We start from the raw sequence: 27,912 nt of genomic DNA, 5'->3' as shown, positions 1-27,912 counted from the left end.
AGCCCTGTCAGCTGATACCAAGGTTTCTCTGGCTTTCTCCTCTCATCAAGTGGTTAATTAGTCTGGGTAATTTGGAAGCTGCTTTTGGGTGGTTCCAAAATAAAGTGTGTGGCAGAAACGCCGCGTCCCTCCTCCCGCGTCCCCCCCAGTCAGCACAGGACCATGAGCCAGCAGCTCTTACTGAAATGTTTATTAAGATCGAACTTGAGAACAACGGATCGAAACACAACGTCTTGTGGAGTCGAGTATTTCTAAATTGATTTTTCTATGCGTAAATGAAACAAACAAAAAGTCAAGATTATACAAAAAAAGAACAGAAAGTGCAGAACACAATAAAACAGTTCTCATGCAACAAACCTCTTTTTTTAACCTTTGAACAGAAAATAAGCTCGACAGTGTAGAAATAAAAACCCATACATACATTATGCCGTCTACGCACTCAAACATTCATCTGTGACATTTCTTTATCCCTTTTTCCTCATAAAACTTAACATTATGTGTTTAACACATGCTTATAAACATTGCTAAACTCAGCAAGAGCTATTATAGTGCCCCAACTTAATAAGTTGATAAAAAAGTAGTTGTCATATGGCCAGTTCACAAAGGAACTAAATATTCTCTCTTTTTTTTTTCATCTTTTTTTATTATCTTTTATTTTTTCCCCCACTATGAGATACCTATATGCCGCTTTCTATTCATACGAGGCGTTGAAAAGAAGCTGGTCATTTGGCTACCGAAAGGGCTTAGTGTTCATGTTACATCAGAAAAATAACGATGAATATTTGGAACTGCCAATTTGTTGAGAGAAAAGTGATTTTTTGGGGGGGGGCTATTTCTTACAATTTGGTTGTTGCTGAGGTCTGGATACATCAGAGGGGTCTTGGTTTGGTTAAATGCTCCTCCAGCTTCACCCCCAATTTCAAAATGTAAGACAAAATAGGTTGGAGCTCGTCAGATTGAAGCGTGTCCTGGGTTTTTCAGGAGGTGATCTTAGTTAATAATTAATAGGAAAGCAGGAACGTCTTCCTGAGCAGCCGGGCAGATGTTAACACGACATTCCAAAAAGGTAATTGAGCCTTTTTTGTGATGATTTAACCCAATTTCCTACCTGCTCAGGCCTTGAAAACAAAAGGCTGGTTGACATTTGTGCCGACGGCTCCTTCTGGATGCAACATGAGAACCAAAAAACTTTGGGTAGCTCCGCTTGTTAAAAAAAAAAATGACCATTTTGGACGCGCTTTACAAACGTTCAGCTTTGTCGTTTAAGGAAGAAGAACAGCAAGAGGACTCTCTGTAACCATAAAGTTTCTGCAAAGAAAAATAAAATTTGGTATATTTCTTCTACACAGTCATTAATAACATTTCTGTGCAACATTTGGTGTTCGTTACATTTATTTGGCCTATTGCAAAGGAAACGAGGACAAAACAGCTGCAAATAAAACCAGCTTCTCTTTCACAATAGATACTTCAGGTGCCGAAGCTGCTACATGTGCTTGGAATATCATGCAGGAGTTCGCTTGTTTATTTAAATAAAATACATATTTATAGCTGAGCTCATCTCGCGTGGGACTACAACGAGGGAAACCTGGAAGAACTCAGTTGAAAGTATCGAGTACAGTGACGACGAGCACAACATTTTGGCCCGAGCAGCGTGTGTATCAATGTATATACACACAGACACATATAGACACATGCGCCTCAAATAAACCCGAACCCGGGGCGGGCGGACGCGTTTCTGATGATGAGACTGAGGTTTTAATGATAATCGCTGTTGTCGCCGCTGTCGTTCCAAGTGCCGGGGGGACCTGGGAGGGGAACGAGAAAGACTCAACCCTGGATTTCAAAGAAAAACTCACACGTTGCGGGGTTCTCCTGTTATTTTGTAGCCTGGAAAGAAGCTCCAAGCCAAAGGAGAAAAGGACACGGCGCGGGATTCTGGATTTACTGCCTTCCTCCCTTCTGATGACGAACAACCCGCGTCTTTCCATGAGCGCTCACTGCCAGATTCCTATTATTAAAAGCCTATTTAAGGTAATAAATCTCTATGAAAGTCTAACCAGCAGGAAGAGAAACATACATTCCTAAGAAATTATTGCTTCTGGAGTCTCAAATTGCCATCCGGGATCTGAGCGGACTCTTGCAATAACCCAACGGTACAAAACCCAACGCTCCGCCTTTCCGAGCGGTTCAAGCTTGAGCTTCTCTGCTGACACGTGAGATATTTCTAGATGCGCAGCGCTCGAGAATCTGAGCGCTGATGCTTTTTCATGGTCACCAGAAGGAGCGTGGAATTGTCAAATCATTTACAGCATAGAGCAAAATGGGATAAACCCACTAAACCTTCCGCCGGCTGCGGGAAAGGTCCAAAGAGCTGGAGCGCGCGGGATGAATTTGACTCTACAGTAATACCGACAAACAGAAGATTCTTGTTGCAAGGGATAAAATAAAGCCCCTTCAACTCTTCCCACAACACAAAAGACGCAGAAAATCAGCACAAAAAAATAATCATTCCCGTATCAAAAAATAAGGGACACGTGAAGAAATAAATCGTTGCCTGCTCTACCCTGAGAAGTGTCGGGAATTGAATGAAAACTCCAACGGGAGCAAAAGCAGCGGCCGCGCGGTGGTTTCGCTTCGCCAGGGGCTTCCCCGACTTCATTCGTCTGGCAAGACTACAAATAGTTCGGCGCGTTTACAATGGGTAATTATTTCCTTTGGCTTTACAGGGGAGTGAAATGGAGCTTCCTGCTGCAAGGCAGCGTGCGTGTTCACGTGTTGCGGAGAATAATTAAACAGCGTCATTAAACGGCCCCGTAAAACGCCCTAAATGTGGATTTTAACATGCAGGTCTCTTCCCTCTTCGCTGCCAAACCTTGGTCGGCTCAATGATGCTGTGAGAAAGAAATTGTGCCTTGCTACGTGGAGTAACGGTGATTGGAACCCACGCTGATCCGCAAAGATCGTGGGGAAAAGGGTTTTAAACTGTAAAAGGACCTTCCCAGAAATAGAGATTAAAATAAGGAGCACTTGCCAGCGTTTGTTTAACCAAAAGCAGGATGTTCAAGGAGCTTCGAAATCCAAATATTAAAATGTCTAACTCAGTGTGTATGATATTTTACATGAATGCCAGTTATAGGGTGAAACGCAACTCATTGCTGCTATATATGAACGTCAGCAGAATATATAAAATGTCATTGAGATGATAAAGTTCACGGCAGAAGTTCAAAGTATTTCTCACGACTGATTTCTTCAATGAAGTCTCGCGTTCTTCAGTAGTATCATTCCCCTGGCCGAACACAGTTCACAGTATGTGTTCTAAACTAAAAATATATTCACCTTAAAGGAAAATAAAAGACTTTCTCAGACACTTGAAAAGAAAAAGACAACCAACCTAAGTCCTGTGCGAAGTTTTGAGGCAGCAAAACTCTCCCAACGAGCTGTGATTTGTCTGGTTTTGCATGTGGCGTGGCCCCGAGGTCCGTGTGAAATGAGTGAATAGCGTCGCAAACGCTTCTTCGCAAGACGACAAATGGAAGTTTGGTTTCTAAAGTAGCTTCAAAAGGATCTCTGAGCTTTGGGCGCCTGTAGATCCAAACGCTGTTTGAAATCGGGATCATATAACTCTTCACATTAAATAAATGTCTTTGCGCTGAAGCTACGTCCTGAATCAATGGGAGGGCGATACGGAGGTTGCGCTGATGACATTGATACAGCAGCTCCCAAGAGCTCCATCCCCAAATTCCGCCAACGCAGGGATTGGAACGGCAACATGCGCCAAGCGGATTGGAATTTCAGGCCTAAAAACTGTTTCAGACGCAGATTTTTACGCACCCAGATCATACCATAAAGCGACGGAGGTTTTACCTTGTACGGATGCTGCGTCTTTCCCTCGGCTGCCGTGTTCCCAGCCGGGAGGTGCAAGGATGGTGAAAAGTGCAATGAATGAACTAATTCCCTACCAAAGAGAATCCTCATGCCCCCTCCCACCGAGCCAACCCCACGGCAGCTTCATCCAGAAATGATGTTTATAACACCAAGAAAATTAATTGCAAATCAAACTATATCCTGTAGCAATTTCGCTAAGGAAAACGTGAGGTCTAAAACGAACGGTAAAGAGCTGTCAGACCGGTGACATCGCGCTTACGAGAAACAAAACAGATCCATGTCTCGGCGTTTGATTCGGCTGTTACGCTAGTGACATCTGAAATGTTTAGACAAAAAACATAGCAAGAGACTATAAGATAGCTTCCATTTTCAGTTAGGTTAAAAACAGCCCCAAACTTAATTTTTCTAATTGCTAATTGTATACACTGTGAGTCTCATGCAGATTAATAAAACTTACTCGAAACCTAAATGTATTCTTAATAAAAAAGTGTTCGGAAATGACATGTCTAAGTTGTAGAGAAAGCGATTAGCATCAGAGCTACCTGTTCAAACCTATTTGAAGGACTAGAGAATTTCATTTACATTTTTGCACGAAACTGCCTTTTCTTCTGTCATTTTAGCTACAAAGTAGTGAAGATCCTAATTTGTTTTCCTGGAAAAATAATAATAATAATAATATAATAATTAAAAAGAAAAAAGAAGCTCTCGATGGTGCACCTGCACTCGCTGGAATGTGGGTGAAGAAGAACCGATGGCCTCACACGGCGGATTCGCTCTCGGGCCCCGCGGCGGCAGCTCCTTTCCGCGTGAGCTTCAGCACCGTCGGCTTCTCGGCCGGCTCGGGAGGACCTAAACCTTTCTGTTCTTCCTTCGGCTCTTCGTTGACTTCGGGGTAAATCACCAAGAAGGTGGCCGTCAAAAAACCCAGGAAGGATCCCACCGAAGCCACCACGGGGATGACTCGGACGGTGCCTACTACGTCCACCACGCCACCCAGCGCCGAGGCGACGAGGATCTGCGAGATGTAAACCTGGCAGGACAGGATGGCGCAGTCGATGCCGAATCCGCGCTTGGAGTTGCCGGGGCTGTGGTGAATGTACTGGGAGAAAAAGATGAGGAACGCATTAGGAGGGAAAACAATTAAACACTAATATTCCTTCTACGTGGTCAACTTTACGCCATCCTCGTGCATTGCGGACTATACATGCCCAAAGCCTCTTCTATTTATCAACAGCCTCCTCTTATCAACATCCTCCTTATCTTACACCAAAAGGCAGACATTTAATTAGCTCCAAGATTAAGTTTTGTAAAGAAAAAAAAATTACATGATTTTTGTGATTATAAAAAGGGAATCCCCTTCCCAATCCCAGTGCAGAAATGTGTTGATAGAAATGATCGTCCTGAGATTTGTATCTGAATTCTACGGTGCTAGAAAGTGGAAAGTAAATCAGTCCTTGTTTCCAGAACCAGTTTGCTTTACGTCTCCCCAAATTTCTACCTGCATTTCCAGACTCACCTCAATATCCAAGAACCTGAGTAATGCTAACGTAACATGACAGAAACAAAGAATCACGTCAGTTGGAAAAGACCCTCAGGATCATCGAGTCCAACAATAACCTGACTCTGGCACTAACCCATGTCCCTAAGAACCTCGTCTAAACGCCTTTTCAACCCCTCCAGGGATGGTGACTCCACAGAAACAACAACCAGGTGTATAATAAATACTCCAATAATTATTTCATCTCTCTCCATCTACCATATGCAGCCAAATCCTTTTACACCTCAGCACAGAGCAAAGCGATCGTGACCCCACTGAGTCAATTGATGCTAATACCGTCTGATTTAAGTGGCAGCTCTTGCTATTTCCGATCAAGGACAAATCTGTGCTTTGGCGCACGGCCCAACAAAGCAGGTATCTCAAATCACGGGATTTAATAACTCCATTTTGCCACTGCGATCTTCGGAGAAACGGGAACGCTAGGCCTCGATTCAAATATTCCACGTACCTCCTTAATATCGTGGTATTGGCCCAAAAGCGCGTAGGGGCAGTAGGAGATACTCATGGAGACGATTCCCATCGTGCTGATCATGATCATGGTGACGTACACGTTGGGGAACATGGCCATGACCGCAGTGCCCAGAGAAAAACCCAGCGTGCCCAGGATGTAGATCACTTTTATACTCAGGTCGTAGTTGTCCAAGTATTTCTGCAACAAGGCTGCGGAGATGGGGAATAAAACATCTATATCAGTTTAGCTGGTGAAGCTTTTGATGTGATCATGACAATTTCAGAGTGTATTCCAAGCCAAAATTGTCTGTAGTCGGTTTACCTGTTAGCAGAGGACACAAAAGACTTTTGGAAAGATATAGTTTTGATTTTAAAAACATCCTTTGCAAAAACCTTCTTAAATACGCTTGAATCTTCTAACAGGCGTAATTTTAATTTCCTAATGAGTAGCTAAATGCCACTCAATATCCTTTGACAGCATTTTGTGCTTTATGCCACTTGCCAATCTGTGCACATTCCCACCTCTACATTTGGATGAGTTTTTTAATATTGATTCTTAAATCCCCCCATTACGGCCACGTGAAACGCTTTTCCAAAATACCCTTCACCCCAAACAAAGAGGTGGATGCTAACTGAATTAAACCTACTTTTACCTTGCAAATACACATCCGAGGTGCGTTCCGATTGTGAGGGACTCTTACCTGAGCAAACAGCAGCAGTAGCAGCATAAATCACCAGTCCCCAGCATCCCATCTGAACTCCAGCGTTATAGGCGTGTAACTCGGTGGAGTTAAACGGGGCCTGCAACAAAAGAACACACACAAAGCTGTTTTCTTGTAACGAGCGCACCTCAAACGAGTCATTATAAGCGTGTCTGCCAACGGTGACGGTTCTCTTACTTTTGGATCACCCTGGAAGATGACCTGTCCCATGAAATCCGTATAGAACACAGCTTCAGCAATGATGGAAAACCACGTCAAGAGGTGACAGACGCAGAGTCTCAGCAGCTCCTTCGGCATCTTCAGCATCGACAACCACAGGAGCCTGACCGTGGTCTCGGTTTCCCCCTCTTCGCTCTCCGTGTCGCCGCTGGAATTGGTGGTGCCGCTCTGGTTCCTGTGTCTGTACCTCTGCCGTTGCCGCTTCTGCATGTCGTAGATGTCGTTCATGCTGCGCGAGGACTTGATCAAGACGATGGCGTTGGCCCGACGAAAGCGGTAGCGGTGCGAACCTATTTTGCCGTAGTAGGAGAAGGTGTAAGAAGGTTGACGGTAGAACATGTGCCGCCGTCTTCGCATGGAGTTCGAAGTGCTAGATTGCTTCATGCCTATCCTAGCGTGCCCGTTGAGGAACTCCTTTGGTAGGGAGCCATTCTCGTTTGGGCCTTTGTCTTCATTGAGGCGATTATCAAGCAACATTTCCTCCTCCTTCTCATTGTCCCTGAGGAAAGCAGACAAGTGGTTGAGTTTGGACTTCATGGTCTCTTGGCTTGTGTTGTGGGGAGTGTTTGGATATGAAGCGTCCTGAAAAATGGAGGGTTCGATGTCGTGGAGAAAAAGCAGCTCCGATTCGATTTCCAATGTAGCGTCGGGCATGTGCAGAACCGAGTCGCTCTTACTTCTTACAATGTTCACGTCGAGGAACTCCATATTGAGATCGTGCTCTGACTGAACCTCATCGTGGAACATGGAGGCCCCGTACGGCTCCTCCTCATTAATTACATTCAGTCGATTTAAAGGGGGGAGGCTACTGCTGAATTTGACACTGGAAAGCGTGTCTCCTTCGTCATCAATCCTGTCCTGCTGAGGGTTATATTGCTCTTCTTCAATGCTAAAAAGGTGGAGAGCAACGGAGACAGAGAAAATAATGGCTGCAAAGAAGAAAAGGACTTGCTCTTGAGATTTAAAAATACTACCCAAGAAGGTCTGTGTCCAGTCCAGCCCTCCTAACATATAACCGATTGCTCCTCCAAGACCTGTGGAAGAGAAACAATGAGAAGTGAGGTCAGGAAGAATCAATTTGGTCACAACTTGGCTCATCAGGAAGAGCTGACAGGGCTAAAATCATTTGGACTAATTCCATACCGGCTGAAAACGCGTGGATGTTAAGGGCCATGTCTTGTTCTTCGCTGTCCACCACATCCAACAGGTAGGCCCGGATCGGCCCTTCTGTTGCATCGGCGCAAAAGTCCAACACCACGACACCGAGCACCGTGAGGACGATACCGATGGGCTGCTTGTCCGGGACGTCACCGATAGCCAGACCTGGGGGAAAAGGGATGAGGAATCTGAGCACATCATTCAAAAAGGGAAAATGGCTAAGAGCAGAAGAGAAAGGCGGTCAACACGCTCACTGGAAACATTTCTTTACATAGTAAAATGGCAATTTTGACTCTTTGACACAGCTTCACATGGGACAAAGATGATGTTTTTTACATTTGCAAGGCTGACATTTATTTTTCAAAATATTCTTTTTCAAGTATCCCTTAAACCTTTGAGAACATTGGGTGTTATTTCATGTTCCTCACATGCATTTTCCTTCAAATAGGGCCTGCATTATTCAATATATTCATCAGTGACTTGGATGAGGGAATAGAGTGACTGTCAGCAAGTTTGCTGATGACACCAAGCTGGGAGGAGTGGCTGACACGGCAGGGGCTGTGCTGCCATCAGAGACCTGGACAGGCTGGAGAGTTGGGCGGGGAAACATTGAATGAAATAGAACAAGGGCAAGTGTAGAGTCTTGAATCTGGGCAGGAACAACCCCAGGTTCCAGTGTAAGCTGGGGACTGACCTATTAGAGAGCAGTGTAGGGGAAAGGGACCTGGGGGTCCTGGGGACAGCAGGATGAGCATGAGCCAGCACTGGGCCCTTGTGGCCAGGAAGGCCAATGGTACCTGGGGTGCATCAGAAGGGGGTGGTCAGTAGGTCAGAGAGGTTCTCCTGCCCCTCTACTCTGCCCTGGGGAGACCACACCTGGAATATTGTGTCCAGTTGTGGCCCCTCGGTTCCAGAAGGACAGGGAACTGCTGGAGAGAGTCCAGCGCAGGGCAACAAAGATGCTGAAGGGAGTGGAGCATCTCCCGTGTGAGGAAAGGCTGAGGGAGCTGGGGCTCTGGAGCTGGAGAAGAGGAGACTGAGGGGTGACCTCATTCATGGTTACAGATATAGAAAGGGTGAGTGTCAGGAGGATGGAGCCAGGCTCTTCTTGGTGACAACCAATGGTAGAACAAGGGGCAATGGGTTCAGACTGGAACACAAGAGGTTCCACTTAAATTTGAGAAGCAACTTCTTCCTGGTGAGGGTGGCAGAGCCTGGCCCAGGCTGCCCAGGGAGGTTGTGGAGTCTCCTTCTCTGCAGACATTCAAACCCGCCTGGACACCTTCCTGTGGAACCTCAGCTGGGTGTTCCTGCTCCATGGGGGGATTGCACTGGATGAGCTTTCCAGGTCCCTTCCAACCCCTGACATTCTGGGATTCTGTGAAACACGAAGTACAACTGATACCATATGTCAGCAATTCGAATAATCAACATTTATGGCTTAAGAAAAAAACATAAGCTAAATATCATTCATTTGAACAGTTTGGCCGTTGTGGTTTGTAGAAGATTAAAAAGCATCATATGGCAGCCCAATCTGGCTTTAAAAATTGAAAATGCTGAGCTAAGGTGACGTTCCACGCATTTCCCTCAATAGTAAAACTTTTTCACAATAGAGCTGCGTCTGACCCCCCCACCAAAATCTAAAAGAGGGTCAAGAGGGTATTAATAGGTGCTAAGTTCCTTTCATTTCCATCGGTACAACCGCCATGTGAACACTTCCCCACATGTACTTGCTGTCACCTCTCACACTAAATTCACAAAGAGATTGGAGATCGCAGATTAAGTTCAGTAGTAAACTATGTTCAAGGGAAACTATTTTTACCAGCTTGATGGGGGCTCGGGAAAAATTATTTTCCCACATAGTTTTGAGTAAACAAATATTAACTGTGTTCTGGGCTTTTTCAATACCAGGGCTAAGAAAAGCACGAGAAAAAGTGAAAAGATAATTTTTGAAATAATGCTGGAAACAGGATGTGTCGCCAGATACGCATTAAAGGGAGAACGGATCACAACAGGAAACATTTCCCTGTGAACAGGTTGCTACGATTTTCCCATGTCAAAGATCGCCCCGATTCGTCTCGGCGACCGCAAACATTATTCTGGCAGCCATTGTATCGATAACGCTGTGTTCACAGTTAGAGCTGTGGCCGTGCGATAATTGGCAGCGCAACTTTTGAATAAGAATAATGGATAGTTCAAATAGCTCAAATGAGATTTGAACATAAGTTAAACCAGTTGCATACCCTTGCTTTTTACCTAAAAATCTTAAAGCAGGTAAGTTAGCAGGAGATACACAAAGGTGATTTCTTCAGTATTTATTATCTTATTTATCATTATCTTTGCTTCCTACATAAAAATCTTAAAGCAGGTAAGTTAGCAGGAGATACAGGTGATTCCCTCATTATTTATTATCTTATTTACCACTATCTTTGCTTTCTACAAGAAAATCCTAGAGCAGATATTCAGCAGGAAATACACACGGGAGATTTCCTTATTATTTATTATCTTATTTATCATGATCTTTGCTTCCTACATAAAAACCTTAAAGCAGGTAAGTTAGTAGGAGATACAGGTGATTTCCTTATTATTTATTCTTATTTATCATTATCTTTGCTTCTTACATAAAAATCTTAGAGCAGGTGGGTGATTTCCTCATTACTTAATATCTTATTTATCACTATCTCTGCTTCCTACATAAAAATCTTAAAGCAGGTAAGTCAGAAGGAGATACATATGGGTGATCTCCTTATTATTTATCTTATTTATCACTATCTTTGCTTCCTACATAAAAATCTTAAAGCAGATATGTCAGCAGTACAAACAGGTGGCTGCTTTCCTCATTATTTATTATCTTGTTTATGACTGTTCTTGCTTCCTATGTAAAAATCTTAAGGCAGGTATGTTAGCTGAAGATATACATGGGTGATTTCCTTTTTATTATCTTATTTGAACACAAGGCCTATGGGGAGAGGCTGAGGGAGCTGGGCTTGTTCAGTCTGGAGAAGAGGAGGCTTAGAGGTGAGCTCAGCACTCTCTAGAACTACCTGAAGGGCAGTTCTAGCCAGGGGGGATTGGGCTCTTCTCCCAGGCACTCAGCAATAGGACAAGGGGCCATGGGCTTCAACTCTGCCAGGGGAAATTGAGGCTGGAGATTAGCAAGCAATTCTGTGCAGAGAGAGTGGTCAGCATTGGAATGGCTGCCCAGGGAGGTGCTGGACTCACCGGCCCTGGAGGTTTTTAAGCTGAGATTGGCCATGGCACTTAGTGCCGTGATCTGGTCAATGGACTGGAGTTGGACCAAGGGTTGGACTGGATGATCTCTGAGGTCTTTTCCAACCCAGTCGATTCTGTGATGCTGTGATTCATCATTATCTTTGCTTCCTACATAAAAGCCCTAAAGCAGGTACGTCAGCAGGAGATACACGTGGCTGATTTCCTCCTTATTTACCTATAGCGGAGCCGTTGAGGAAAAGCGCAACCCCGAAGAGGACACCGATGCAGAGAGCGAGAATGAACGGCCGCCGGCGGCCCCAGCTCAGTGTGCAGCGGTCACTGGCCGAACCGATGAGCGGAGTGAAGATCAAGCCCAGGATGGGGCTGAGGAACCAGGTCAGGCTGTAGTATTGTTCGGGAAGACCTGAAAGAAAAACAGACATCATTTAAAGGTCGCGTGGTACACACAAAACATTTCGCTCCATACACTGCGCTCATGTCGTAGCTTTAAATTGAAATTTACCAGGAGTAAATTCCCTCTCCAACAACTCAGTTAAGATTTATTAATGGTTGAAAAAACCTAAGGACGGTACAGATCATCTTTCAAATACCTAACGGTAATAAAAGGTACTGAAATAAAAGCTAAAAAAAATAACATATATATATATATATATATATGCACACACACACATACCTAACAATGGAATCACCATTCTAGATGAGCTACTACTGTCCAAAAAATCACACTTTTGCTGGGTGTGCTGATTATTTTTTTGTGTATAAGCATCCCCCAGGTCTCCAGCGTAGAAGCCCCATAACTTTCCTGCATCCTCTGGCCATTTGTGGACCATAAAATGCAAGAATTTTGGGATGCTCGGAAAGTTACGTGGTTGTTGCGGACACAAATCCCCTTCTCAGCAGATCTTTTAATGTTAAATGTGAGATGAATGTAATAGCGATGCTGTTCATCTAGGACCAGCACCTTAAAGAGTTATTAGAGGTTTAACAGACTGAGAGTGATGGAAAGAATGTGGCTGTTGTAAGAAATTCCCCATTTCTAAGCACAACAATGTTAATTTATAAACTTGAACAATGGACAAGAAGAGAAAAAGCAATTATTCATTATGCTTGTCTCTGCCTTTTGTTTTTCAGAGCTGAGGTAACTATTCATAGGATCGGACGGACACAAATTTGATTTATTTGCTAATATTTATCTAAAAAAACCCGTTGTTACAAATAATAATTCCTGGGGAAGAACAGAACCCCCCCAGTCCCACTTTCCAGGGCAACAAAGATGCTGAAGGGAGTGGAGCATCTCCCGTGTGAGGAAAGGCTGAGGGAGCTGGGGCTCTGGAGCTGGAGAAGAGGAGACTGAGGGGTGACCTCATTCATGGGGATCAATATGTAAAAGAGTGAGTGTCAGGAGGATGGAACCAGGCTCTTCTTGGTGACAACCAATGACAGGACAAGGGATAATGGGTGCAAACTGGAACAGAAAAGGTTCCACTTAAATTTGAGAAGCAACTTCTTCATGGTGAGGGTGGCAGAGCCTGGCCCAGGCTGCCCAGGGAGGTTGTGGAGTCTCCTTCTGTGCAGACATTCAAACCCGCCTGGACACCTTCCTGTGGAACCTCAGCTGGGTGTTCCTGCTCCGGGGGGATTGCACTGGATGAGCTTTCCAGGTCCCTTCCCACCCCTGACATTCTGTGAAAAGCAATGACCTGCAGATGGCAGAATGGCCCAGAGCTCCTTCGAGATCCATCTCCCTTTATCAGGTAACCGCTTTACCACGTTGCTTAGCAAAACATTCAAATCAAACCCAATTTCTTGCAATGCCAAGACTGAAAAACTCAAGTTTCTTTACCCTGGAAGGAAAACCATTTATTATGCAAAACCACATATTGTGAATTAGAGTCGTATTTGACCTTCGCTGGCGAGATCAACCTGTACCTTGCGCTGCCTTTTTCAGGCATCCGGTACCGAGCAGGATTATCCCAATCCCTGCCCAAAATAGTCCACGCTGCAAATTTGGAAATCTAATCTGGTGTTTAAAGTACCAGCAAATAAATCTTGACAAACAACGCTGGTTTCTTCCATTAGATAAATCAGATTTTCCTTGCGGCGACGCGGAGTTCACGATATAGGAAAATATGCTATTTTTTACAATAAATAACCAATTTCATCATCAGGATTCAAAACACCAGGTCTGAGGCCAAGGTGTATTTGATTGGACTCTGGCTAAGGAACAAGCTGACGGCGAGAGTGCCTTGACAAATACAGAGTTATCAGAACAAATTTGCCTCTTTCAACCTGCACTTTTGGACCAAACGTGCCCATGGGGAACAGGGAAAATATCCTGGTGTGTTTAACCAGCACCTCACCTGCTCCAGGATGCAAACGCGGATCAGCGCCTGAGCTGGCATATAGACAGGGAATCTGCTCCCAAATAACTTGATGGGAAAGAGGAAACACTTAGTTCAAGGCAAGCTAAACCAAACGGTAGGCAGGTTATGATTCATTGGGGGTGAGTGATTTTTCTGCAGGATATGGAAGAAATGGCAATGTGTAAATACTCATCGCATTTTGCCTCCAGAGCCGTCCCGTTGAGCGGCACTTATGCAGTGGAGGTTGCTGTGTCTGGGGAGACCTTAGTGTGGTCTTTCTGTACTATAAAAGGGGCCTGTAAGAAAGATGGGGACAGACTTTTTAGCAGGGCCTGTTGTGATAGGACAAGGGTGATGGTTTTAAACTAAAGGAGGGAGATCGAGGCTGGACATGAAAGAATTTTAGATACTGAGGGTGGTAAAACACTGTCCCAGGTTGGCCAGAGAGGTGGTGGATGAACCATCCCTGGAGACATCCCAGGCCAGGCTGGACGGGGCTCTGAGCAACCTGAGCTGGTGAAGATGTCCCTGCTCATGGCAGGGGTGGCACTGCGTGAGCTTTGAAGGTCCCTTCAACCCCAACTATTCTATAATTCTATATGATTCTATGAGGACGGCTTCCTCAGCAGGATGTTCGTCTAGTTAATCAACCCCTGATCCTTATTTCCCGTGGGAACATCTCTTATTTCTGTCCCGAGCAAACGGCTCTTGTAGTGCTTTGCCTGATAGATCAGACAACCTGCTCCAACCCGGCACCTCCTTCTGCCACACGTGTTTCTGGGCACCCAGCACATCTCTTCTAATCTTCCCTCCTGAAAGCAGCTCCACCACCCTCTGCTTTCCAAACCTTTCCATCCATCAACCATCCTCCTCAGTTTCTTTCTCTGCACCGTGAGGTTTTATAGCAGAACTCCTTTGCTTTATCTCAGAGACTATTTTAAATAGCGATTTCACAGGAAGTCTCTGGCTTGAATGAAATACAGGGTCTCGTCACTAAAGACATCCCTTCTCAGTAAACACGAGGCTTTTGATTTAAATATGGTTCTTAACTTGAAAATAAAATAATAAATTGCTGTTACCCAAACAATTGTTGCATCAGCTCCTGCCTGTGGCCATGCAGATATGGGTCATTCTGCACATGGACCTGCAGCAGATAAAATACCCGATTTTTTTGCTCAACCGTGAATAATCACTGAAATAAGGGCAGCACATCTCTATTGTCACCGACATCCAAAATCATTTCATGTCATATCACTGCCAGGGAACACAAGTTTTTCTTCTGAATGATGTTGTGACTTGTGAATTATGAGCTGGGACATCTCCATTGAGCTCATCCATCAGTAAACACTTGAGAGATATTGGAAGGTTTGCAGTAAATCATCCAGTTACTTTGAATAAACACAAGGGCTGAAGGCTGGCAGGAGCTCTGGTCGTAGCATTACAAGCATCATCCTATTTTATATGAATAAACAGCCTTAAATAGACAGATGTAAATAAAATGGATACAATTAAGCGACTTTATATAACATTCCAACATACACTGAGACAACCAAACAAGCTTTATAGCCACAGGTAACCAACTGTCATAGAAATGTCCTAAGATTATTAAAAAACACAGTGATTTTTACAGCCAGCATTACTTGGCTTCAGTACTTTAAAGGTCAACTTTGTAATAACTCCAAATCAGATTAAGTCCTGGATTGGGGTTTGTAAAACAAAGGAAGAAAGGGTTTTTCCCCAATCTACAAATAGGGAGTCTTATCCTTCCATGTGTCAGAGGACAGAGACTGGCTTTAATTTCCCTGATTGAAAAAGGTGATCTTCCTAACATCTGAGTATCATAAATTAAAGCTTAAATCTAAATATTTACATTGAAAACATCTTCCTGTGCAAAAGACATGAAAAAAGACTTTAGAAAAAGAGGCCACAATAAAAATCTATATGAGAATGAATAGCGTCATGCCAAGAAAAATGGGAGAATTTCTAAAAAAGCTTTCAGTGCTCCTCCACGTAAACAGGAAAGGATACATTTCAAGTGAAGCAATTCCCACAGATTGTATAACGGTATGTATAATAAATGTAATCAATGTATAATAAATGTACTATCAACACAAACACAATCTGCTTTTTCTCTTGCTGGAGCAGTCATGCCATAGGACAACTTCTATAACCAAAGTGGCAGGGCTCTTATAAATTGAATTCCAAGCGTAAGCCAGCAGTTTATAACATCATTGTATGTGTTTTATACACAGTTATGCAGAATTCAAAACAGTTATAATTTATTAAGTGAAGTGTATGATTTTATCGTAAATACGTAACCGGTGATACCATCACATTAGAATTTAGTTGGTTGCTCAAGAGAGGTGGTAGAGAAGATTCCTGGTGGGAAGCTGGGGCTGGAAAAATTCATAGGAGGTTTGGCCTGGAGAACAGGAGGTTGAGGGGAGACCTTTACCATCCCTGGAGGGGTTTAAAACACACATAGATGAGGTTACTTGGGACATAGTTTAACGCCAGTGTTTGGTTAAATGGTTGGACTTGATCTTGAGGGTCTTTTCCAACCAACATGATTCCATCAGGACTGTTGCTGGAAAGTCACACTTGGCAAAGCTCACAGCCATGTCCTACCACGGGTCTTCCAGTAACAAGACTGGGGAAGGGACTGGAACACAAGCCCTATGGGGAGAGGCTGAGGGAGCTGGGCTTGTTCAGTCTGGAGAAGAGGAGGCTTAGAGGTGAGCTCAGCACTCTCTAGAACTACCTGAAGGGCAGTTCTAGCCAGGGGGGGATTGGGCTCTTCTCCCAGGCAGTCAGCAATAGGACAAGGGGCCATGGGCTTCAACTCTGCCAGGGGAAATTGAGGCTGGCTATTAGCAAGCAATTCTTTGCAGAGAGAGTGGTCAGGCATTGGAATGGCTGCCCAGGGAGGTGCTGGACTCACCGGCCCTGGAGGTTTTTAAGCTGAGATTGGCCATGGCACTTAGTGCCATGATCTGGTCAATGGACTGGAGTTGGACCAAGGCTTGGACTGGATGATCTCTGAGGGCTTTTACAACCCAGTCCATTCTGTGATTCTGTGATTCCAGGAAAGAGCTTCTCAAGACAATGAGCACCACCTCCACTGTCCCAAGACTTCAAACCATTCCTTGTAGATGTTCTTCTTCACATTCATGTTTCATACAGCAGGACCTTCAGCATTTCAATAGTAGGTTTGCTGCAGCGCTAGACATTTTATAGAATCATTTTGGTTGGAAGAGACCCTCAGGATCACTGAGTCCAACCATAACCTGATTCTGGCACTAAACCATGTCCCTAAGAACCTCATCTATGTGTCTTTTAAACCCCTCCAGGGATGGTGACTCCACCACTGCCCTGGGCAGCCTGTTCCAATGCCTAACAACCCTTTCCATAAGGAACTTTTTCCTAATATCCAATCTGAACCTCCCCTGGTGCAACTTGAGGGATATTTTATATTTTCATATCAATAAGAAAGTTCCAGACAGAAGAGGAGAATTTAAACCCCGAAACACTTTTCTTCCATTAAAGGAGGCTATTTTGGTTTCAGTCTGCATACACAACACGTATATTTAGGTTGGCGTGCACGATTTGGCAGTAGAAGGAAAATAAATAAGGGAATTGAAAACTGCAATACTTAAAGAGATTGCATGAGTATATATATATATATACATATATATATATATACGTGTGTATGTATGAACAATGCAAAACCCCCCAAGTCTTCCAGAGCTTTGCTGTCTCCCAAGAATAAGCGCTAATAATGAAGTTTTATAGAAATTAATGTCTGCAAGGGATACTTCGAAGTTAAAAAAGAAGGTTAGGACAGGGAACTGCTGGAGAGAGTCCAGCACAGGGCAACAAAGATGCTGAAGGGAGTGGAGCATCTCCTGTGTGAGGAAAGGCTGAGGGAGCTGGGGCTCTGGAGCTGGAGAAGAGGAGACTGAGGGGTGACCTCATTCATGTTTACAGATATAGAAAGGGTGAGTGTCAGGAGGATGGAGCCAGGCTCTTCTCGGTGACAACCAATGATAGGACAAGGGGTAATGGGTTCAAACTGGAACACAGGAGGTTCCACTTAAATTTGAGAAGAAACTTGTTCATGGTGAGGGTGGCAGAGCCTGGCCCAGGCTGCCCAGGGAGGTTGTGGAGTCTCCTTCTCTGCAGACATTCAAACCCGCCTGGACACCTTCCTGTGGAACCTCAGCTGGGTGTTCCTGCTCCATGGGGGGATTGCACTGGATGAGCTTTCCAGGTCCCTGCCAATCCCCGACACTCTGTGATTCTGTAATTACATATCCTAACGGTTCCTTTCTCTGCATATATATGCTATTATACCTATAGAACTTCACCACTTTATAAGATATTTTAAAAGGGGAAGACAGCTAAGAAGACATCCAAAGCAAGATAAGGTGATGACGAGCAGAAACAGAGAGAGAAAGGGAATATTCTGACACCAAGAAGCTCCTTCCGATACCTCCATCTAGTGGCAAGGACTCTGATGCAGAATAAATTGGCTGCAGTGACGTGTGCGGCCAGGAGCTCTGCAGCATCCCGTACACAACAGATGTACAGATCTTTGACTACGTTTTGCGGCTTGTCATCCATACACCTGCCTCGCCACAACCTCTTACAGCCAAATATAGGACATTCCAAGCACTGAGAGCTGCTATACCCACCTGGAACGGGCTGTAACTTGGATTTTGTGTGGCCAAGAGAAGTATCGGGCAGGAAATGTTTTACCACAGGCTGTGGAGACTCGCATGTGGACTCAAAGGCCAAAGCAGCTGCGTCCCATTACTGGTTTAACGCTGTTTTCTTATTTTGTCTGTAACTTTCCATCACCGCGCTTGCCTTGCCAGGTAGCAGCTCTAACCACGAATCAGCCAACTTGGAAAAGCAACCTGGTGGCTTTTTGGGGGAGGAATAATAACTGGAGGATTATTATTTAGCCTTTTGCTGACAGCTAATCTGAGGAAACACCGAGGAGGGGAAAAAAACCAACATATTGGATAAACAAGGTTAGTATTTGTGCTGTGAAGTGAATGTGGAGCGGGTCACAAGGCAGACTGAGAAGTCTCATACAAACCAGTGAGGAAAAGAAAAGAGCAAAACACAACAACAGCTTCTATTAAGCAGCACCGACCGCCACTGAGACCCTGGTAATATGGCATTTCCCAGCCAGCTACAAACAAACAGGACACTGGCTTCTAGTAAATAAGGGTTTGTTTTTTTCCCAGACCGAAAAAAAAGAGCCCAACAATAGTGGGACCAGCGGCGCTCAGGGTTCACAGGAAATGCTCAGTGTGTCACCGTCAGCACAGGGGCTGCGTCAGGTCACGGCTTACAGGGAAGACTGAATCACGTGCAGCGCTTTCTATTCAAAACCTCTTTTTGATAAGTTCTATTGGGGGAAAAATAGTTCTTTATAAGCTTAACAATACGATCTGATATGGGAATAGGATGCTAAGCTCCTGTTTTCACGTGTCAGAAATCATCACCTAGAGACGTGTTTGTACTCTTAAAGCAAACACCACACGGGTTTCTGAACTAACAGCAGCTCTCATGCCCTGTAAATACTTTATATTCCACAAATACTGCGTGTTGCTGAAGATATTTCACGTTGATCTGTTTAAAAACACAGTGCTTGTCCAAGCTGCTTTGTTTCGACTGTATTTTTTAAGAGTGCAGCAAGGAAAACCAATGCTTGTCAAAAAGCTGTGAAGAATTAAGAATCTCAGTATCTGCTCTTCATCTTGTTAAAAGGCAATCGTAGAAACCACTGCAAACTCAAGTATTTTAGCTTTGGAGTGTCTATATGAGGAACAGAATGCAGCTGGAATCAGCGAATAAATGTACTTTGATACCCACTCCCTTGTATTTATAATAAATACCCACAGTTGCCACACATCCAGGTCCCCCAGGGAAACTGCAAACAATCTTGGTGCCTATTTTGACAACTGTATCGCCATCAAACTTCAACCACAAACCACAGAATCACAGAATTGGCTAGGTTGGAAAAGACCTCAGAGATCATCAAGTCCAACCCTTGGTCCAACTTCAACCCATTTACTAGATCATGGCACTAAGAGCCATGTCCAAACTCAGTTTAAAAACCTCCAGGGACGGTGAGTCCACCGTCTCCCTCAGATTTTAGACCTTCCAATGGTTTAGAACTCACAGGGGACTCTGAGCTGCCAAAAACCCCCAAACCTGAGCTAATATCTGTTGAATTGATGCACTGGAATAGGCTGGACTGGTGATGTGAGCACTGTATTGCGGTACGGTCAGCGCTCAGATATTGAGTTTATTGCACCCACCTCCTCACTCCTGCGTGGAAACAACTCTGACTGACAAGGGAGGGATATGAAAACGCACACTAATTCCTCCTGGTGCCCATTACCATGATTGGAGCAGTTTCCAAATGTGGGAGCACAAGCTTTTAAGAAAGAAATAATTTAAAGCACTACTTAAAATCACAGTCTGAGGTTATCTAAGAGGCAGTCTCTAGTTTGTACCTCAGTATCCTACAGCTGCTGGTGTGAAAAGAAACAAAACCCAACCCCAGACTTCATCTTTATGTGAAAATCTTGCTCTTTATCAAATGACACCTGCCCAGCCTGTATGATAAGACAACACTTGCTCAAGCCAAGTGCTTATGCAAAAGCTGCTCTTAACTAATTGCACAATGATACTGGAGGGAGATGATACTGACTGGTACATATGATCATTTTGCTTGCAAGAAGAGCAAAATCAGCGCCATGAGGTTTTTAATTGCCGCGAGCTTTCTACATAAAACCAACAGCCTTTCGAGTTGTCAGGCATCTTTATTCGGTCAGTGACCTGTTGAGATAAACACCACGTAAAATATGAATAGAAGCAACATCAAAACCGTGGCTTAAATCTTCCCGCTGGTAGAATTCACATCCTGAAATTCTTCTTGTGCCTGTCAAATAAGAGCTTAGCCTGCAACATTCGCAACCCGTCAGCACGCTCTATACGTCTCACAGGCAGCAGGACGTGCGCCCTGCAATCTCAATGTACTTTTCTGGAATGCAAGACGTCCATCCATCCTCTCCTTCCCCCTCCTGTTTAGCTCTTGTCAGCAGGGACAATTGTCTGGTTCACTCTATGAATTCATTCTCTCGGCTTTGCTCAGCTGGGCTGTTATTGCTCCAGAAGATATAAAGTAAGGATAGGGCTGCTAGGGATGAAGAGTGGAGGAATGAAGCACCCCTTTGGATGGGGTTATTGGCACTGAGGGGATGGACAATCAAGAGAATGAATAATTAAGAGAGATATCAAAAGGATATAAAAAGCACGGTGCTTCACAGCACTGACAGCCAAGGGTAAAACGCAGAATATTCTTTGCAAAGCTACCAGGAAAAGTCAGGGGGAAAAACCCACGTGGACATTTTGTAGGGGAGAGGGGTGGAGACCTGTCTGTCTGCTTCTATTTCTTCTTCTATCTTGATTTCATTAAAGCATTTGACACAGTCTCCCACAGCATCCTCGCTGCTAAACTGAGGAACTGTGTTCTGCACGATCGGGTGGTGAGGTGGACTGAGAACTGGCTGAAGGGAAGAAGCCAGAGAGTCGTGGTCAATGGGGCAGAGTCCAGTTGAGGCCTGGATCCAGTGCAGTGCCTCAGGGGTCAGTGCTGGGGCCGGGATTATTCAATATATTCATCAATTATTTGGATGAGGGAATAGAGTGACTGTCAGCAAGTTTGCTGGTGACACCAAGCTGGGAGGAGTGGCTGACACGGCAGGGGCTGTGCTGCCATCAGAGACATGGACAGGCTGGAGAGCTGGGTGGGGAAACATTGAATGAAATAGAACAAGGGCAAGTGTAGAGTCTTGAATCTGGGCAGGAACGACCCCAGGTTCCAGTGTAAGTTGGGGAATGACCTATTAGAGAGCAGTGTGGGGGAAAGGGACCTGGGGGTCCTGGGGACAGCAGGGTGAGCATGAGCCAGCACTGGGCCCTTGTGGCCAGGAAGGCCAATGGTACCTGGGGTGGATTAGAAGGGGGTGGTCAGTAGGTCAGAGAGGTTCTCCTGCCCCTCTGCTCTGCCCTGGGGAGACCACACCTGGAATATTGTGTCCAGTTGTGGCCCCTCAGTTCCAGAAGGACAGGGAACTGCTGCAGAGAGTCCAGCGCAGGGCAACAAAGATGCTGAAGGGAGTGGAGCATCTCCCGTGTGAGGAAAGGCTGAGGGAGCTGGGGCTCTGGAGCTGGAGGAGACTGAGGGGTGACCTCATTCATGTTTACAGATATAGAAAGGGTGAGTGTCAGGAGGATGGAGCCAGGCTCTTCTTGGTGACAACCAATGATAGGACAAGGGGTAATGGGTTCAAACTGGAACACAAGAGGTTCCACTTAAATTTGAGAAGCAACTTCTTCATGGTGAGGGTGGCAGAGCCTGGCCCAGGCTGCCCAGGGAGGTTGTGGAGTCTCCTTCTCTGCAGACATTCAAACCCGCCTGGACACCTTCCTGTGGAACCTCAGCTGGGTGTTCCTGCTCCATGGGGGGATTGCACTGGATGAGCTTTCCAGGTCCCTTTCAGCCCCTGACACTCTGGGATTCTGGGACAGGGACACCAGCGTCACCATGACATCCAAACCTTCTACAGCAGATTCACACCTTTAAAACACACCTACATTTCTGCTTTAGTCACAGGGACAAAATGACAGAAGAAAGCTGGATCTAGATTTGACATATCCGAACAAAAAAATTAATAGGAATATCGAAAGGACGAAATTAGGTTAGAGATGCTGGAAAAAAACATCCAACATTTCCTTAAAACTTCTATTTTAAATTTTCAATGTCCTCAGTAGCTGGATGCAGACAAGTCACACTTTCGCAGCAAGATCAAATTCCAAAGATTTGGAAGCTATTACAACTGTCACACGCCATTCCTACACCTAGACCATAGCCACCACAACTAAACTGGTAATAAACCAGCGTTCTAACTCTCCAACAGCTTCAGGACAGAAATATTAGTGTGGTGTTTCTCGTCCAGAGCCCTGGAGGTGTTTTTCAGGTGTGGAAGAGTAATTCTGGCAAAGCTATTCTGCCTTTGGGTGTAGCAATCGCTTTGGAAATCACCCCCGCAAGCGGCGACCGCGCGGGGTTAAATAACCCTTCTGTAAAATGGTATTAAGGGAAGCAGTGACAGGCTCCTTAAAGGATTGCATCAGCCAGTTCTCCCCGTTTTTTGGCTCGATTATTGCTTTCCGACCTCCTACAACCGTCCTCCCCTTCTCGTATTTGGCAGCCGTGGGAGGCATGAGCGTTTCGTCGAGCTTCGCCGCTGTTCCGCCAAAGCTGTCGAAAGGTTTATGCGGCTTCCCCGATGGTTTCTGGTTCACAACCCGGTTTTATGGTGCTGTGTCAGGAAAGAGAAGCATATGGGAAGAGAAGGGAGCCAAAGGTCCGTATGGGAGGGGAAAGGGGGAGCAAAAGCCTCCGAACAGCTGAGGTCTGAGGCATTGAGAAAGAAAAAATGCACAAATCCACAGCAGGCAAATACAGTTTTCCTTGTAGCGTGATCACAAACGCTGTCAAGTAAAGCTTTTAAAGCTTTAATTATTGATGTTAAAGTTTCTAACCCTCCTACTAACCTACAGTAGCAACCTACTAACCTGTAGTAATTCAGGTAGATCATTTCTAGCTTACTGCCATTGTCATAACCCACTCTTCTACTTCCTTATCCAATACATCAAGCAATTCCTAACAGATATCGCAGAAACACAGAATGGACTGGGTTGGAAAAGCCCTCCGAGATCATCCAGTCCAACCCTTGGTCCAACTCCAGTCCATTGACCAGATCATGGCACTAAGTGCCATGGCCAATCTCTGATTGTAACTATATATATGCTGATATTAACTATTTATCAAAGGCCACACATACTATGCCCTGCTCAGGGAAAGACCGAGGACATTTTGTATTATTTTGTTGCAATTATTTTTTATTATTATTATAGTCAGAATGCTTAGCAATTCCTATAGCTTGCACAGAATGATATCCTTACCCAAACAATGGTGTTTATTTTTGCCAAGGGACATTCAGACCACTGAAAAGCACCAGGTTTACCTAAGCAGCAGCAAAACCTTCTATAATCTTTATAATGAGCTTTCTCCAGGTGGCAGAAGGTAATTAAGCTCCAGAGAGGGCAAAGAAACGCACCATTGCCAAGAATGCCTATCAAGTGCTCAGCCTGATTCACTGCAGTCATCTAGATTATCTGTGCCATCCTTTTTTGGCTCCGGGAAACTTGTTTTTAACGTTTCTTCCTCCCTCGCTTCTTAACCGATATTTAGAAATATAGCATTTTGACACTAATGATAAATTTCCATCACGGAGCTTAACGAGCTGAAACTGAATGGAGATTAAATCTGATGCAACTTCCAGTGTGCTGAGCCAGCAGTAATTAAAGAAAAAGTCTTTTAACCTCTACCAAAAAGCAGATTTAGAGATAGAAGAAAGGTGTTTACATCAAATATAAAGCTGAGAGCTTCCTTCACGGTCTCAGAAAAACGCAGGTTGTATTAAACTATATATATATATGTATCAGTATGGCCACTCAAGGCTTAACTTCACAACATCAGGGTATTTACTGCCAGGCTGCAAATGCCCTGTTGCTGCAGATACAGAAGGACTCAAAGGTCACACGCAGCTCCAACATCCATTTCCCATCACTCACAAGCGTCGAAACGTATACGGAACACGGCAATCGATAAATTCTTTCGCCACGCTAATCCTCCCCTTGCCTTTACGGCTGTAATTAAAGCCCCATTCGGGCTCCCCGCGCGTTATTACACAACCGACATCGATCGCCGCGACAGCGTCGCCTGAAGATACGCGGCATCCCAGTTTCTCCGAAGCTCGATAGGGGTTTTCGTCACCGCTTCCCGAATATTGGCAAATTTATCAACAGAGGCACTTGGGCGCTTTAAAATTCTCCAATTCAAGAGGTTCTTACAAATACAACAGAAAAATCCTTCTGCATCAACTCACCAGGCTGGTCTGTTCATTAATAGCGGAGCTTTTGTTGCAGCAATTAACACATTAATACCTTGGAATATGACCCTCTGCTTACAAATCTGAAGCAAATCCTAACCAAAACCTAGCATTAACACGTATTTTTTGCCTCTAAGTAGAGTGAAACCTGAACCATTAGCTCTGAAATCCACATTCAGTGAGACTGAACTAACCCTTCCCCACACTCTGTTAAAAAAAATCAGGTTGATGACCAACTTTTCAATCAGAATTATTGAATGGTTTGGGTTGGAAGGGACATTCAAAGCTCCCCCAGGGACATCTTCACCAGCTCAGGTTGCTCAGAGCCCCGTCCAGCCTGGCCTGAGATGTCTCCAGGGATGGTTCATCCACCACCTCTCTGGGCAACCTGGGCCAGGCTCTCACCATCCTCAATGTCTATAATTTCCTCCTCATGTCCAGCTTGAATCTCCTCTCTTTGAGCTTAAAACCATCACCCCTTGTCCTATCACAACAGGCCCTGCTACAAAGTCTGTCCCCATCTTTCTTATAGGCCCCTTTTTATTTTAAATTAATTTTCAATTAAAATCAGGCTTGTGTGGGTGAAGCCGGAGCCCTTGCTTGGGTGCCCCAGTCCTGCACTGCAGTGCAAGGATTTAGTGTCCAAGGGAAGCTCTGACCGCCCTTCCGCGCTGCTCTAACCAGACCTTAAGGGGAGGTAGAACCATAATTAGATACCAGGAACAATCTCTTCATGGAAAGGGTTGTTGGGCATTGGAACAGGCTGCCCAGGGCAGTGGTGGAGTCACCATCCCTGGAGGGGTTTAAAGACACATAGATGAGGTCCTTAGGGACATGGTTTAGCGCTCGATTTAGGTTATGGTTGGACTCAATGATCTCTTCCAACCAAAATGATTCTATAATTAACATAACTAAGCAAGGACAAGATGCTGAACGTGGCTAGGACATCCCAAGTTTTATGAGTCGCTCAAGACTTTCAAAATACCAGATACTAAACTCCCATTCACTGCAGCAGAATCACTCCTGATGTGTCCCGTTCTACCCCACCAAACCCCAAGAAATGATGAAGTTCATGCTGCCAAACAAATGACTGGCATCTCCTTAGCCCAGCATGCCATCTGGTCAGTGTATCCAGGAACAGAAGTGGAAAAAGGAAGGCAAACAGACTCGAAGGTAGCCAAGAAAAGCATTTTTTGGTTGAGCAAGCAGCCAGGCAGGGTACGGTCAGCAAGAAATTCGCACCCTTGAATGGCAAGTAGCCTCAAGTTGCGTGTATTAGGAAATAAATGCACAGCAGAGTAAAATGCAAGGAGCTCATCTTTGCACGTTGATAAAATTCATCCTCTTCTTCCCCAGTTTCTAAGCTTGAGCACAGCCATGTGAAAACAGTGGCTCAAGAAGGTGGGTTTGGCCTGTGTCCCCCTGCAGATACCACCTGAGAACCTTCATCTTCTCTCCATTTCAGCCGGGATAACATTAGCATCATCCCTTTAAGGGTCAGCTCCTTCTATAATTACCCTATCTGATCTAACACAAAGAAAATAGAATAGCTAATAAACATTATATTTACATCATGTAAAGCTCATATTCTAAAAGCCTTTTTTTTTTCCCAGCTAAAAATGCCCCCAAACTGGTCACAGGGGACAAAAGCTGAATTGATCCCACCTATGTTCTCAGGTCACAAAGTGCTTTACTCCCCTTCTTTTCAATACTCAAAGCCTCCCAAAAAGCCACCATTCCCACAACAGGCTTACAAAAGGTGTATTGTTAATTGTTACTACACTGCAAAAATCGACCTTCTGGCCTTTCTAAAGGCTTTGGGACTATAGGTTTGTTTATGATAAGAATAAACACTCTGCCTGGGATCATTTTTGTTACAAGTGGGAAGCCCTACCAGCTACGAACAGCAACGCTGCATTTAAATGATTTGCTATTTTAAAAGCGTCGCTGAATTCCGCGTCAATAAACACACAGATTCTTATAACTCATTATTCATTGTATACTTTAAAAAAAGGAGGTATTTTGAAAATAACCCACACTAAGCTCCTAAAGAGAAATTGCATTCCTCTACGCATTCGCCTTTATTGAGGTAATTCCTCGCACCGCTCTACCAAGCGAAATGCAAATCCTATTAGTGCTTTTCCTATTTGCTCCACCAAATGGACTCCTCTACTAATAAAATTATAGGGGTTGATCAAAAAGACAGTGTTGGTGTTTACATACCCTGCCTCAAACTTCACATTTTCCTACATGCTTTCTTATAGAAACTGGTATGTTTTGGCTTGAAGATTAACGTACATGAGACACGCTCTCCACGTGCACTGCAGAGATTTAAAAGCAGAGCTGCTCTCACATTGAACTCTACCCATATAACAATCTCCATCTTGGTATTTTGAGCTCGCAGGGTCACACTACAAAGTTGCGCATGTGGGCGATTTTGGTAATTAGAGCAGAACTTAACCCCCAAGTCACAGGCAGAGCTCCAAATACAACACTGCATCCCCCGCCCTTAACGAGCTGTTTAAAGATTAGACGCCTTGCATTTCATCACGGAGGATAATGAGATCCATGGAGTCGCTTTGCACCAAATAACTGGAACTGATAGCTTGGAATAAAACGCGATCACACAAGATGAAAAAGAATTGTTACTGCAGACTCTTTACTCGCACGTGTTGTGTTTCCCAATCCGTGAGGCTACGCATGGAAGAATAAATTTACCAGTAAAATCTGAAGTTAAACAAGCAGAGCGCACCAGCAACTAAGATAGCAAACGTTTCATTCCCAAATGGGCAAATTAAGAGAATTAGGCCCTAACGGGAACAGAATCACAGAACTGACTGGGTTGTAAAAGACCTCAGAGATCATCCAGTCCAACCCTTGGTCCAACTCCAGTCCATTGACCAGATCATGGCACTAAGTGCCATGGCCAATCTCAGCTTAAAAACCTCCAGGGCCGGTGAGTCCAGCACCTCCCTGGGCAGCCATTCCAATGCCTGACCACTCTCTCTGCAAAGAATTGCTTGCTAATCTCCAGCCTCAATTTCCCCTGGCAGAGCTGAAGCCCATGGCCCCTTGTCCTATTGCTGACTGCCTGGGAGAAGAGCCCAATCCCCACCTGGCTAGAACTGCCCTTCAGGTAGTTCTAGAGAGTGCTGAGCTCACCTCTAAGCCTCCTCTTCTCCAGACTGAACAAGCCCAGCTCCCTCAGCCTCTCCCCATAGGCCTTGTGTTCAAGTCCCTTCCCCAGTCTTGTTGCAAGAGAACTGCTCAAACAACCAGAC

General features: G+C 44.7%; 1 protein-coding gene across 4 annotated transcripts in view; it reads right to left on the bottom strand.

Moving 5' to 3' along the window:
* Positions 1-175: 175 nt before the first annotated feature.
* The window catches only part of SLC45A4 (solute carrier family 45 member 4), a 66,022-nt gene continuing 38,285 nt past the window's right edge, over positions 176-27,912 (bottom strand). For 3 of the 4 annotated variants that reach the window (XM_065831309.2, XM_071803764.1, XM_071803765.1), the window contains exons 3-8: positions 11,441-11,629; positions 7,978-8,157; positions 6,793-7,868; positions 6,595-6,694; positions 5,892-6,103; positions 176-4,984 (exon numbers count right to left, since the gene is read on the bottom strand). In XM_065831309.2, coding sequence (XP_065687381.1) covers positions 4,643-4,984; positions 5,892-6,103; positions 6,595-6,694; positions 6,793-7,868; positions 7,978-8,157; positions 11,441-11,629 — 2,099 coding nt within the window. In that variant the 3' untranslated portion in view covers positions 176-4,642. The remainder of the gene's footprint in view (positions 4,985-5,891; positions 6,104-6,594; positions 6,695-6,792; positions 7,869-7,977; positions 8,158-11,440; positions 11,630-27,912) is intronic. The other variant, XM_065831310.2, reaches the window with a different exon arrangement.

Source organism: Patagioenas fasciata, chromosome 2 (assembly GCF_037038585.1).
Source record: "Patagioenas fasciata isolate bPatFas1 chromosome 2, bPatFas1.hap1, whole genome shotgun sequence".
NCBI classification, from domain to species: domain Eukaryota; kingdom Metazoa; phylum Chordata; class Aves; order Columbiformes; family Columbidae; genus Patagioenas; species Patagioenas fasciata.
Note: the sequence above shows the minus strand (reverse complement) of the source record. Positions and strands in the feature narration are given on the sequence as shown.